Raw genomic sequence first — 15,616 nt, forward strand, 5'->3', positions numbered from 1 at the left:
CATTCTACTAACTATGTCACAATGCAATGACCTGCAGCTTAGATGTGCAAAAATCCATGCAAATTTCAAGTGATCCTTTCTCAGAGTCTAAAATCATATGTTTGTGAGTAATTGATGGGGGGATATCAGAAACAGTATCTTTCCTTCTTCCTGCTTAGCACTGTGCACGTGTACTTGCAACATCTATTCGTGATTAATTTGCATTCAAGTTAATAATTGACTTGAATGTAGATAATTGCTGAAATCAGACTGACAAACCCAAACCCACACAACTGCTCAAATCAAATCTGAAAGTTGATACTTGCCAAGGTCATTGCCAAGAGGGTCAGCACAGATTTGTCATACACAGGTGAATAGGGAAAATAATTTACTTCCTGATACTAACATTTAGATACTGTAATGCTTAGAACCTGTAATGCTTTTTGGAATTTATAATTGATCCTCATAGGTATTGCTGCTTATTTGCTCTGTGCTCATTACATCACAGTCTGATTACAGCAGTCAAACACCCACATTGTGCCTTTAACATGGTGCTTTGTGAAGCCTTCAGGTAGAGTCAGTGAGCTCCTACCTGCCTGCTGCTGAATCTGTGTACAGCACAGCCTGCAGACAGGCCACAGCTCAGCACATCCATTCCCACGCAAAGCCACTTGTGAAATGAGCAGAACTCTGTGTGTGCGTGTGTGTGTGTATGTGTGTGTGAGTGCACTCCCCTCACTATCACCACCACCATGACCACCTACAGAACTGAACTTATATGACCAAATGTTGCCTCCCACCTCAGATGCAATAACAAACATGGCCAAAACACTTGACCGCAATTACTGAACCACAGTCAGAGAAATCCATACATAGTCATCATGGTAACCCTGCAGCCAGATGCTTAAGCAACACTGTGTGTCTCACAGAAATCCATACACTACCACTGGAGGCAAGAGGTGCATGAATGTGTAAAAGAAATCCAATACACCACTGTAGCCTTAGCCCTTGACACTCAAACAAAGTGAGTGACACCTCAAAAATGTGCGCATGTGTGTGTATGGTATTAAGAGGCAGGAGAAGCTGCTGGCCCAGATGAAGACAAAGAGCCCAGCGGCTGAATTGAGCAGCAGCTCTCAGACAGGATTACACAACGGCTCTTAAAGACTGCTTTTAATAGCAAGACTGTGACTGGATCTTATTTCTATCCCACTCATCCATCCATCTATCCATACCCCCAACACACACACACACACACACACACACACACACACACACACACACACACACACACAGCACCCACATCCTAACCCCCCCGTGCTGTTCAACCTAAGCAAATATAAGAAACATACAGGAATCTGAGGTTGCACACATATTATACACAAGTGTGTTTCTGTGAGTAATTCTTTATCTCTGTGCTTCAAATCTCATTAAAATCACTGCCAACTGTTTCGGTCCAACATATGCATGCATGCATGTTTGTGTGTGTGTGTGTCTTTCTCCCTTTTTGTTGTTTTTGAGGGCCGTTATTATGATTGAATCAAGTTGTTTTTCACCTCGACTTGTAGCCCCTCTCCACCAATCAGCTTGCTCTTGCCAGACCGGCCAATCCAAGCCTCCACACAAAGCTGGAATGGGAACAGCCGGGCAACAAGCTGGGCATCCCTGAGCAGCGCAAACAAGACCCTGGGAATTAAGTCCTCTTTAAATATAATTTTAAAACCCTACCATACCATAAAGATTGGGTAGGCGTTGTTGCTGCTGTACTCGGACCAAATCAAATGAAGATATTATTGAGATTAATCTGTGTCTCAATACTGCTAAATTTGAGGCTGGTTTGGAGCCAAATCAAATGCTAAAACAGGGGAAAGTAAACATTGTGTTGAGAGAGTGAAGGATGAAAACAATGGCAAATGAAACAGTAAGAACATGGGGACATGACAGCAGAAGCACACAAAGTATTTTTTGGATCAAGTCAATGTCAAACACTCAGATGGTGTAAAGTGGTTGTTAATCCCACTACAACTTGGGTTTCCCCTACCTTCTGAATTATTTCTAAAAATACTGCCTGTTTAAGAAAAGCGAAACATAAACCACAGCTTTCAGCATTTAAAGGGGGCACTAACAATTTTACACATGAAACTCAGTTTCCTCTTCAGATGGAGTCTTATAAAGCCTGTTAAGACAATGCCTTCTGTGACTCTTGAAGTGGCTTTAAAGTTGGAAAAAAATGAATGATGTCACAATAATGTCATCATTATCATAGCTATCACATCATTGGGCCTTAAATTAAAACATTTTATCAGAAGATTGTTACGAACTGCAAGTGCTGTGTTCAAAAAGAATGACGTAAATGAAGTTAAAGAATATTTTGTGTTTTTAACTGCATTGTGGAAAATGTAGAACATAACATTTCTCTAGCTTAACCCATAGTCACTATAAAACAATCTTAGCTTCTGCTACTTTAATTTGGACAATGCTTTCTGTAATTTGTCTAACACAAGACAAGCAAGTGAATATATAAGTAAAACAAAAATAGCTGGAATGCTCCTTTAAGATTATTCATATGTTTAATAATGTATCTCCTTTTATACTGTACTTCCACATGGAACAATGCCAGTAAATGTTAAAGCTTGATGTAAAATATAACAAGTGGAGAGTTGTTGAGGATTCTCCTGTACTAGTGGAGTTAACAAAGTCTAGCTCTTTTAGAAATGTATGATTGTTTTGTACCTATTGTTAAAGTCACTAAAAACGCTAAAACATAAAGGATAAGTAAAAACATTATTATTATCCTCATTAATACGTTACGTACTTGTGTTTAAATATGAATAAATACTAAATACTTTGAGCCCAATTTGTCCGATCATGATTTAATATTTAATGGCAGGAGATCAGATGGAGATTTGCCAGATATAATAGTTTAAAGTAAGTAAGGAGTAGAATTCTAAACAGCAGAGCTCATTTAGAAAGTCCTCTCTCTAAAGCAGTTCTTAAATAGTGCTAGATGGGAGAAAAAACTTTGTCAGTGAAAACACTGAGAGGTTCGGGTATGAAGAGAAGCTACAGTAAAGGGCTTAGAAACAAAAGACTATTAATCCTCACACGGGATGGGTGGTAAACGATTAGATTAACCTCATAATAATTTGAATTTAAAGGATAATCTGTAGTTACATCTGTTTGCTGTGACACCCCCATGTCATCATCTCTTGTTATTGTCATTTTAAACCCCTCGCCTTATGCCCTGCTGCCACACAGGCTTTGCGTAATTCAACGTGCGTGCAGGAAGGGGGTGGTAACAGGGGGCGGGGTGGCCTTAAGCGGTTTGTCCTGAGCACCCAAACGGCGGCGTGGGTGACGCTCCAGCCGGGTAGCTGCAAATCGGACCGGAGGCACACTTCTGTCCCCCGTGTGACCCGATAAGGCAGAGAAATATAGGCTTGAAATCACAAACTTCACCAATGCGTCACAACGCGTAATAGTTGCCCATCAAGAGGGAAACGTGAAGAAGGTGGACCTTGACTCCATGCGGCTTCCCTATATTCACAGACTGTAATCTCTAAATACGATGAACCCAGTGAACCACTGAAGCCATACCCAAGCATGCGGGCCGCCCCTTTCCACACACACTGTATGTGGAGTGACATGGGGACACGCCACTGACATAAATTGCTGGAACCAAGGGCCAATTATGTGGCTTTCAAATATGCAGAAAAGGAGTTTTGCTGCAGACACAGACTGAATCTAAATATAGAGTAGGTTCTATACTAAAAACCTCTCCATGTGGTGTCAGGAAATTCTTTCATGTGGCCTACCTTCCATCCGGCTGAACTGTTGCTGTCGCCTTTATCCTTGAAGTAAGGAACAAAGCGAACCATCCAGTCATAAATTTGGGACAGGGTGAGTCTCTTCTCCGGGGCGCTCTCGATGGCACGGGTAATGAGGTCTGCATACGACAGGTTTCCCCATGCGTTCCGCCGGGAGGACTTGGCTTTGCGCAGCTGTCCGGCCACGTCGAGCGCAGCCCCGGACATGCAAGCAGGAGCTGCCACAACCGGGGCCGGGGCGCCGGCTGGATGCTTGATCTCTGCCGGTGCGCCGCCTTTTCTCTCGCCTCGGCAGGCGGGCACGTTGTACTGCTCCACTTTGACCGATGCCAGGGCCAGACCCCGGCTCGCTTCCTCTCCCCCGGGGAAATCCTCCGGACACGGCAACGGCCAGGTGCACGACCGCGAGCGACTGTGAGGTTCAAATTCCGAATCGATATCAACCTGATGCGCATCCATTCCGCTGTTCTCCATCATCATCAGCATGATGATGTCCCACTCTAGAAATGTCAGAACCGGGCAAGGTCACTATAACAAACAAACAAAAAAAAAAAAAAAAAAAAAAAAAAAAAACAGTTTTGACGTCTGCCAATAAGTTCAGATGCCCATTCTGGTCCTTTACACACACCGAAAAGAATCAAATTGTATTGTTTCACACACAGAGATGATCAGCCACTATGAAAAAGCCGGCAGTGCTTGGGGATATTGTCATTCTCCTCAGTGCAACAATGTGGCATCACATCAGGGCAGATAAAGGTGTATCCGAGGCATCAACAACTGTATCAGTCTGTTTTCCATGTTAATTGCACAACAGCGGGTGTGTGGCTGCATGCAGGACCAAGTGACGGTCAAACATCCATTATGAAAGCCAGGCACACTTGGAGAATGTCTGTTTCCTCGCTCCGGCTGCAGCAACAGTTGATCCTTCTGACAGATGAGGTCCAAAGCAGGTTAAAAAGAACCGCTTCTCCAACTCAACACATTCATTGACTTTAGAATTTTATCCAGTTTCTGATACCCGCTTTTACTGCCGTCTCACTGCAGATTGGTTGGTGACCGGCTTGAGTACAAACTCAATGCAAGCGCAATTACTCCCTTAGAAATAGAAACAGGCTCTCATGAATCATTTATATGAAGACGTGAATTTCCAGACGAGAGCGAGAGAGAAAAAAAAGCCTCTGATGGATTTCATTTGGAGCATCCTCTGTGTCTCCTCTGCGCGCTGGCACACGCTTCACTTGGTGTAGTAGATCTTTCTACCTTTGTCTTTAGCTTTCCGTTCGCATGTCACATGGGTGCAGTGTCTCTGCCTATTGCTTTTCCTTTATACTACAAGCCCGTGTGTCTCCAAAGGCTTCGAGCCACTTAACTGTAGCCTGGGATAAAGTGGAATAAGTGCTGCTTCCATATAATTGGACGCTGCCTAGATCAAGTCACTCCCTCCAGAACAGGTTTCCAGTGGAGGAGGAGGAGGAGGATGTGCTGTGTGGGGGTGATGTTCCCAACAATACTGTTCTCAAAGGCGGGCGTTTATATACAGCATATGCAAACACATTCAATCCCTTTGTTATTTATCATTGTGTTTTCTTTTTTCACGTGACATTGACAGTCAATGAGTTTCCATCAGTTAATTAAACATGAATGTAAACTTTATTTTCCTGCTTTGAAACTTGTCACATTTCATGTTTTCAGCTTTTAAAGTCCCGCCTGTCCGTTTTTAGGTTTTGAGAAACTCCAAATCTTCATATGTTGAACCACATGAATGTTATAAACTATTCTAGTTTAAACTAATGAGGCAGCCCACAGCTTCATAGGATACAGCCTTGATTTATATTATTTATATATTATTAAAGTCCACATCAGGAGAGATGGATGGACAGACATTCAATTCCATGTGAAATCTGTTTTCTCTTTTTCACTGTTTATTGATCGATTATTGTAACCACGCTGACAACTGTCCTGCTTGGTAAAATAAGGAAGTACTTATTTTGACAAACCACAATCTGTTTGCTAAACTTTGCTAAACCAAGTTGTCTTTGCATTTCAACATGGCAAAACCGAATCCCAAAATGCTATCAACATGTTTAATATTGTTTCCATGGTGATAAAGGTCCAGTAAACCAACTGCCACAGTGGTGCTACTTCAAGAGGGTTCAGCAGAAGCAACCTGAAAGGTCATTTAGGTTAAAGGACATGTTAAACTTTACGCATATTCACTCTAAATTACTATGATAGACTGGCAACCTGTCTAAGACTGGCTCCAACCACTATGCTACCCTCAAGAGAATAAGCAGTTTAGATAAAGTAATGGATAGAGTCAAGAATACTGAAATAAAGTTATAAAACAGCAACAAAGAGACTGCAGCAAAACTGAGTGAAGAAAATCAATTAAACACTGAGGTTTTGTTTGTTTTATATCTAATGCTGATATTAAACATTTTTTTGCTTTCTCTAATATCTGCACATCCCAACTACATATGTGGACATTGTATCTTGTAATTACAATGTAGAAAGACTGTGGCTCCTTACCTTCATAAATGAAAAGATTAAGATATGGTCAGGGTTAGAGAATTAATCCCATTGGTTAAGGTTTGGGAAAGATAGTGGTTATTGAACCCCAACCTCCATAACCTTACAGCAACCCTGCTAAATAAGGGCACCTTGCTTTCCACATTGGTACTAAACACATGGCACAAACAAACACACACAATCTCAATGTCCTGATATATATCAGTCTAAATTATGAATATGCATTTTCACATATACGTTTTGCACTGTACCAATTATTCCTGAAACACTGCACTGCTTTTTTGGGATTAGGAACTATGATTGTGAGACTTAGACTTCAGTTTCTCTGATCAAAACAGAGGTGAATCTGAAAAGGTTCCTGACAAAGTCAAATCAGTTCTGTTTTTTATTTATTCTATTTTATTTCTTTTGTATTTTATTTCTACTTTCTATTGCAGACTAAAGCAAAGTATACATTTCTTTTATACCATAGAAAGAAACCCACCCAAAACTCACAGGGCAACAATTCTGCCAGTTTTTATTTGTTAGCTTATATTGTCTTGGCATTTAAGGACTACTTCACATTAACGTTAAGTCTAAAACTACTGGGTTAATCAGCTTATGACTTCTACCATGTGCATGCTTTTAGTCGTAGCATGTGGAGTCTCAGGGACTAAAAGCAGGAACTGAAAGCCACTTTTTGTTCATTTCTACTTTGCTTGTGTAAAATTACTCAGACCCAGCAGCAAATTGTCTGGGCTAGGTTCGACCAAATAGAGACTTTGCACATTTCAACCCGATTGTTCCTTGGTAATCAAAATGCACAATCCACCAGAGCTGGGACTTTTGTGGCACCACAATCTATTATAAGGCTATGGGAGACAGTTATCATAGACCCTGGTTTCTTCACTTGAACCATGCTTCCCCTCGGTTCCTGAATTTTTTCCTATGTGCCTGAAAGAGTCCCTGCGGTTGAAACAGGCAAAGGACCCTGCTTTTTCTGCAGGCAACTTCTTTTTTTATTTCATTTTTGTCTGCTAATCCCATTCGACTGGTGCAACTACCTAATGTCTGTTTCTCTATTAAACTACACTTTACATTTCTCTAAAATCAAATTAGATTTATTGTCCAATGTGGTGATTCGTCCTGTCTACAAAGCACCGAAAATCACCAAAATTTAAGCCTACAGGGTCAAAGAATCCAACTACCAACTCCCCTCGCTGTCTTTGTCACCCACCATTGCCTTTGGTGGGTCTGAGTCCATAAAGTAGGCTCCATCAATAGCTGCTCTGTGTGCTGTAAGCTCCTCTGGAAACCCCCAGCATTGATAGAGGCTGCCACTCTCTGACAGACGGTTGTCAGTGACAACCATAACCTCAAATGCACCTAAATGGAATGCTTTCATGAGGACTAAATGGGCCTATCAACATGAAGAGAGCTAGCGATCGGTGTTTATGTGTGTGTGTGTGTGTGTGTGTGTGTGTGTGTGTGTGTGTGTGTGGGAGAGAGAGAGAAAGAAGGAGAGCAGAAGAAAAAGTAGAGAGAGATGCTGTAAATGGGAACAAACAGAGGGAAAACTCAAAACACATGGCTCTGCGGTTTTGGAGAGGAGATTTTTATGTGCCACAGAGAAGTTGTAACAGGAATGTAGTGTGACTCCTTTCATATGGAATGATAACAGTGATGCCATGCCAGCAGGGTGGATATAGGGTGTTCAGCTGTGGCTTACAGCAAAGTCCTCGTCATCACAACTAGGTGAAGTACCGCCGCAGCGTAAACATGAGAAACATGAGTCACCCGGCTGGACACGACACGAGGCAGACGGAGAATTACATGGTTTCACACAGGGGGAGTGGATTTGTCAAAGAGAATGTGGCCGTTTGAGCAAAATACAAAGTGATTACAAGAAGAGCCTCAACGTTCAGCTCTTCCAAGAAACATGTTTATACAGCCGTGTTTCATTTCCAACACTTATTTGTCAGATTAGCTAATTCTGCCAAGTGGGTTTGTGTGAGATTCATGTTTATCCATTGTTCCTCTGTTTTCTCACTATTAAATATTCATGATATGCATATTGACTGTCACTGCCACTTCTCTCAAGCTGCCCCTTCCTATTGATCTCTAGGTCCGCTGATGCCTAAATGAAAGGATGAAGTGGAGAGTAAATAACCTCCCACACCAAAAATCTTTTTAAATGCTTTTGGGTGGCATAAGTATGTCATAATTAAAGAAGCGTCCTTGCGGTTGCACAAATAATTACTGTAATATAGCATGAAATTGTCATAGAGCCATAAAATCTCTTAAGGCAGAAGTTTAGATGAACAAAGCACATTGACTGGTTCCTTAAGACCACAATCTTTAAGTTGTGAACACTAACCAAGATGCTTCTGGTTAGTGTTCACAACTTAACTAAACTATAAAGCTGCACTCTTTATTTTTGTTTTTTTCATGTAGAAAGGTCACATATCGGTACAAATCAAGTCTTTCTGCTACCAAGATCATAGTTGTAAGATCATATTTTTTCATGTTAAGGTCAATTTCTTCCAAAAAATAGCAAATCCAGCAAATAATAAGCACCTACTTGCAAGGTTGGTAGACCACCATGTTTGTCTGCAACCAGGTTCCCTTGATCCATCCTTCCATCTATCATCTGTAACGGCTTATCCTTTTTAGGGTCACAGGGGAGCTGGAGCCTATCCCAGCTCTCACTGGGTGAGAGGCAGGGTACATCCTGGGCAGGTATCCAGTCCATCTAAGGGCCAACACCAGAGTCACCAATTAACCTAACATGCATGTCTTTGGACTGTAGGAGGAAACTGGAGCACTTGGAGGAAACCCACACAAGCACAGGGAGAACATGCAAACTATACACAGAAAGACCACAGCCAGCCAGAGTTTCCAACTTGGGAGCTTCTCACTGTGAGATCTAAACACTCCACCACTGTGCAGTAAGGGTTCCCTTGATAATTTACTTAATTAAAATTTTGTCAAACAAATCTAGACTAGACTTGCACATTAATGTTATAAAAACATTGTTTAAAATACATTGCTTTTTTGTATTTGTAGTAAATTTTAGAGCATGTACTTTGAAGTAGTTCTTTTACTTGCACTGGATTACTTTTTAAGGTAAGTACTTGTACTTTTACTCTAGTATTAGGTTTATGTATTTCTACTGTCATGGCCCAGTTTATGACCTGATCATTTAAACATCTATCAGCTGTAAGATTTGGATGTCGACGTGAGCCATGACGTCGGCATCAGAGAGTGTTGGCATGGAAGACTGATCAGGATGTAAAGAGTGTGTTTCAACAGTGTTTACATTGACAGTACCACGTCTTTTGGTTTATGGTCAATTTTAACCCTCTTCCACTGTCCCCAAGTGGCTAAAAATAAGTTGATGGCGCTTTAACCATAAAGCGCTTTTCATGATTTATTTTTATTTCACAGTATTGTATTTTTTAAGACAACATAAAAAGAAAAAGTTTGCCCTTTTCTGAGAAATGAATAGATTTTTCTTTTCTCCAGTTGTTTGCATTAGGCTGATCACCCTGCTGGGGCACAGGGTTTTCCCTCTTTTTTAACACGAACTACTCCGAGGCCCTGTGTACCTTAGAGTGAACGCTAATTGCCTCTTCTCCACAGGTCTTCCTTCTTCATTTTCATGCTTTATCCAGTGAGCCAGTCAGTCAACCTGCAGGATTATTGATGTGTTTACTGGTGAAGGGGGGGTGCCACTCCCTGCCTTGGGAAGCCCTGAGGCTTTCAACTGTTGACTAACAGTGACTGCTGCCACTGATGCCTCCAATCAGAAAAGTTTGGATGGGTTGTTCTGTGCTGATAATGAGACAAAGTAAAAATCCACCCTGAGTTCTAGATTTCATTTAATAATAAAGGTGAGCCTCAACCGCGACATGTAGATGTCTACAGATGTCTATGCCCCAAACAAAAAGACAAAGCTACAGGTGCTTTAGTTTTAACAGATTCGTTTATATCAACATATGGTTGAATGTCCATAGTGTAAAAATATTGAATTCACCAAGGTAACTGTTGAGATCTGGCAACAGAGCAACATCACAAAAGTGAAGTGAGGAGACCAGGATACAGAAATGAAAAATACCTTATGTCATAAATTACAAGCTATACAGTGTGAACTTCCATTTCAGTGATCAGGTCCATCTTCACCTTTTCTCTGTGCTTTAACGGATTATTAGTCCTAACATAGCTGATTGAACTATGATCATGTTCATCAGTAGACAGTTATTAGTTATTATCATGCCTGTAGTTTTAGTTCAGTAGGCCACCTAACCAGAATCTTTTTTTTTAACCAAATTGTGTTTGTGCCCAACCCTAACCTTGATGCCTATGCACTGTAGGTTTCAGCATTTGGTATTGTAACCATGACGACAACAAACACATTTTTTTCAAATATGGTCCTGTGTAATGGTGGTTTAGAACAGTTCGATCATTTGTCATTCTTTTTGCCAATCTGACTATGTTCCAAGATCATGTGGTCAGTACAATGTAACTACTATATACAAAAGAAATTTTGAAAACTATGTAACTAATAGTAATAACAATAATACCAGTCTATCCATCATTCCTTACATATCATAAACATACACATGCTGTATCATAAAGTTGATAGTGAGGCTGTTGGACTTTGCACATACTGTATCTGTACATCAGACGATGCTGACCCCATACTTCACATTTTAGTTTTACATTTTTGGCCTCTTATTTCTGTAAAAGCAAAACACTGAGCTAATAGACAAAACAACCCTCTACAAAACTGAGGGAAGCTGATTTGGGAGATACAGTAATTCTCTGTAGGTCCCTCTTCACATTTGACACAACTCACATTACATTACATTACACTGACTGAAATCACCTGCTGCAGTGCTTTTTAAAAGAAAATTAAAACCTGCATATGATTAAATGGCGCCTGGTTGGGAGCCTCTGAGTTTACTTTGTTTCAGTGTTCAGTCTTAAATAACCTCCCGTCGTTTTCATCTTTCTCTCCATCAGTCTATAATCCCTCCCTCCAGCCCTCCCTATTCTCTACAACCAACCCCAGTTACATAAGACTGCCAAAAACTGTTGTTTTCCAGTTGGACTTACTGCCGTGTGCGGAAACTGTGGGAGTGGAAGGTTGGGCATCTCAGCCTCATACACTGCCGATGGCCATCCCAGGAATGTATCCTCTCCTTGGGTCTGGGCTGCAGCCAACCATGTGGCCTCCCAATGTCACCAAAGCCCTGAGACAAAAAAGAGACGGAGACCTTTGAGATTTTTTTTTCCCCACCCATAACAAAAGCCTGCATTTTACTCCCATACTGGCAGTAAATGCTGAGGCTGTCTAATAGTGCACGCGTTGATTCTTTCTCGTGCTTTTTATTGGTAAAACCCACAACATTTTTTTGCGCCTGCCTGCCTCACATCCATTTGATGAATACAAAGACAGTTTTAGTAATATTTAAAGAATCCCCCTCCAGCAACGTTCAGTGGTGAAAGGGTTCAGGCAGACGCAGTGACAGACTTCTCTCTGCAGTACCTGACATAAAGAGGTTTAGCTAACACTACCCGACACCTACTGTTAATCCTATTTCAAATTGCACTCTCAACCATGAAATCCACTCACAAGAGGAAAAAATACACGGTGATGCAGTGCAGAGGTGTTACAAAGATAATCTTTCCCCTGCCACTTTCCCCCACTGGCTTTAAAGCAACAAAAGCAAGCAGGTACAATTAAAGCACAAGTAGTTCTTCTGACTGAAGAAAATGGGGCAATATTGGTGTTTTTTTGTAAAATTAGGTTATGTGGAAAGAAAAAACGTGAATGGTATCACACTGTCAGCAGGTGGTGCCAGACATATGGCAGACATTGGTGGGAACCATGCACGCTCTAAGGTTTTTAGTTTTTTGTTTTGCCAATTTTTGATTTGACCCAGTCCTATAAAGCCTCCTGATGGTGGCTGCGCAAAGTTAATCACACGAACTCCTCCAGGCCTTGCGGTCCAGTAAGACATGGCCTTTATATGAGCGTCACAGTTCACATAGAGGAGCAATACCAGCACGACTGAGCTTCTACTAACAACTCCTCCATCTTAAATGACAAAGTAAGCTGAGGTTCAACGCTCATTCTGGATATTGAAGTGTTAGTCCACTCTTTAAGCACTGTCCTGGACCTCTCATATCATATCATCATATCACATGACCTTTTTCAACGTGTGGGCATTGCTTTTTACACTCAAAATAAAAATGGATTAGTCAAGATATCAAGATGTCAAATTTTTGATGAACTACAGTACTGTGATTCAAAGTACATTTTTGCCCCAAATGAAATCACAGCGATGCTGTTTGGTTTGTTAACTTGGCTTCGGCTTTGTAAAAGAACATTTGTGACATTCAGTCAGTATCAAAGTACTTTGGTCACTTGTCACGGAAATGCAGTAACCCAACAAATACTGCAGGTGTCTTCTCCTGTCTGTCTCTGTTTCCTCACAGTGAGAGATTTTGATTAAATGTACCAATTGTTGCGGCCAAGACTCGTGATCTGAAGAATCTTCAGGTACAAAACCACACAATTTATCGATTCTTTTTGATTATTCTAAGCAAACTTGCAAAAGCTTCTGAATATATATCAACTCTAAAAGGTTACCTGAACAGTGATTAGAGAGTACTTGTCACTAACTTTTAAACAAAATTCTAGTGCTGGCCCATTGTAGTTGTTTTTTATGCATTACTTAAAGTTCTGTTGAAAAGATATCAAAACTAATGGGGGACCGAGCTTTCTCAGCAGCTGCTCCACGGCTATGGAACGTTCTGCCTGACAAACCTGAGGGCACCACATTCTGTGGACTTGTTCAAGACTTTTCTCTTCAGAAATGCATATTAATGTGATCATTACCTTTTTTATGTGTTATTTTATGTTTTGCATGTTTCTATGCTTTACATGTTTTTTCTTATGTTTTATTCTTGCTTTGAATCTGCTTGTGTAGTGCTTTGAGATTTGCCGACAAATGTAAAGTGCTTTATAAATAAAATTATTATTATTATGGAGAATAACTTGGTATAGATTGCCACCAGTGAGGGGGCCGCAGGCTGACAGGAGGCAGTAAAGAAGGGAGGTAGACAGTATGGGAGGTCGGCTGTGACAGGAGATGGCAAGGTGGGTGTCACCAGGTACGATTCCCCCTGTCTCCATGTATCTCAAGAGTTTCGCCTGGCTGATCAGGGACAACAGGACCGCTGCTCCCAACCTTCAGTCAGCTGTCACACGAGGTCACAGCATAAGACAAGGTATGCAAGTCACACAGTGTACAGGCCAGACACACGTCGGCTACATGCGTCGGCATTCAGTAGTGGGGCACATGTGCTGCATGTGAAGTCTGACACCAGCCGTTCGCCTCAGCTCTGGTGTGCGTGGGCCGACGGGAAATGATGTGGTGCTGAATTTAATTTCTCTATAATTTCTATTATCTTGGCGGTCACGGGTTAACACTGGGGAGTAAAAATGGAGGAATAAAAACACAACAACTTGGATTAGAGAGAAAAAAAATGAAGGAGTTCAGAGGGTCGTATATCATTAAGCAATTGAGAAAGTTAATTAGGCAGCTCTGATAATTATTGCCATGGCAACCTGAGCGCACTCATGCAGATTTGATTAACGAGGTGCCATTTATCTGTACAGGGTAGACGACAGGGCCGGCACAGAGCTTGAGAGACCCCTAAAGGTGGAAAATATGTAATGTAGTCTATGCTTTATTTGCAGCCACAGTGTGCTCTTATTTGTCATTTCATGCATATGAATACAGTTTGCAACTTCTGTTGAGAGAAAAAATACAAACAACTTAACACATTTATTGTATCACTCATATTTAGTGGGGAATCTAAAGTAAAGCTAAAATGTAGTTTTTCCCTTACCCCATTTATCAAATACAAGGATGAAAAAAAGCCTTTTTATTAAAATAATTTGTTTTTCTATATTCAGAGGCAATGACTTGTGATAAAGAACCAAAATCAGAGTTTTGAGAAAAGAATGTGACTTGTGTTAAGAGGACTGAGCGAGACATAGGGGTTTTTTTTGGATTACAGTACACATGTTGCCCTCTGGTGGAAGAACAACATTAAAGCTTGCATGACTTGCTGGCAAAAGGTGTCTGGAGTCTTGTTTAGCAGTAGGCAGAATATTGTCAGGCACAGAGACACTTTACTGTATGGCAGGGACAATTGTTAATGGCGTTTAAGAGAGCACAGTACAGAAATAAAGTGAAGCAATAAAAAAAAAAAAAAACATACTGAATTCACAACGTGGAGCAGGGTCATTTCAAAAGCAATACCTGTCACTAATCAGGACACTACTCAAAAAGAAAAAACAGATAGGTGTTCAAAATCTTCAGAGAATATTTTTCATCAACACAGGGAGGAAATGACACATTTAGCATGTGCTAGAGACATGCTATCAAAATCAGTTTGCTTAAAAAAAAAAAAAAAACTTAATTAGCACTCTCAAGGGCTTTTTTTGCCATAGATGGCACCATTGGCAGCATGCAGACAAAAGTGAATACATGAAAGTAAAGTAAGCTCAGTGGGAGATTTCTCCAGGGACCAGCTAAACCTCCCCCACATCATTTCCGCACAGCCAAGTAAGAGGTATGGATTATAGTTTATTATCCAAATATCAAGCATAGATGAATTCTAATAACAGTCATATCAATTATAGCCATCTCACTCTAAGTGTTTCATAAATATCTGACAAAGGCACTTGCTTAGAAAGCCACTTTCTGGGATAAAAATAGAAGAAGAGAAAAAAAAACATTGGCTGCTTAACTGTCACAAATTCTAGTTTTTTTCCACTGAGTTCCTTTGAAGTCACTATTCACCCATAGTTCACAGCCTTGTCACAGTCTATTACAGGTATGTCTACTATTCCTGTCCTGGTGTATGACACAGTCTTCCCAATTTTTCCTATTTTTATAAGTTACTCATCTGCTGACCAAATATAATACATACAAAGAGGAATTCATTCACTTGGTGGTGAAGAAAAAAGACACAAAGGAACATACAAACTTTTAATGTTAAACAGAGCTGACCTACGGTAGACAGCTACGTGTATACTAATATCAATCAATTCTAATAAAATATTGCCTAAAGCCTCTGAAGTAGGTTAAATAAGCAACTTTTAAAAAAGTGAGTGAAATATATATATAGAAGAAAACTAATTTTTTTCCCCTTTGTCCAGCATCTCTTGATTACATAGTAAACCAGGAATTATTTGCACTGCTCATACTGCTCAATTCAGG

The 15,616-nt window shown here is 40.7% G+C and overlaps 1 protein-coding gene across 1 annotated transcript in view; it reads right to left on the minus strand.

Moving 5' to 3' along the window:
• Positions 1-5,932, minus strand: part of foxo6b (forkhead box O6 b) — a 43,526-nt gene extending 37,594 nt beyond the window's left edge. Inside the window, exon 1 of the mRNA XM_067508889.1 lies at positions 3,795-5,932. Within this exon, the coding sequence (XP_067364990.1) occupies positions 3,795-4,292 (498 nt within the window). The 5' untranslated portion in view covers positions 4,293-5,932. The remainder of the gene's footprint in view (positions 1-3,794) is intronic.
• Positions 5,933-15,616: the final 9,684 nt, after the last annotated feature.

The sequence above is a fragment of the Channa argus genome, chromosome 1, assembly GCF_033026475.1.
Source record: "Channa argus isolate prfri chromosome 1, Channa argus male v1.0, whole genome shotgun sequence".
Lineage (NCBI taxonomy): Eukaryota > Metazoa > Chordata > Actinopteri > Anabantiformes > Channidae > Channa > Channa argus.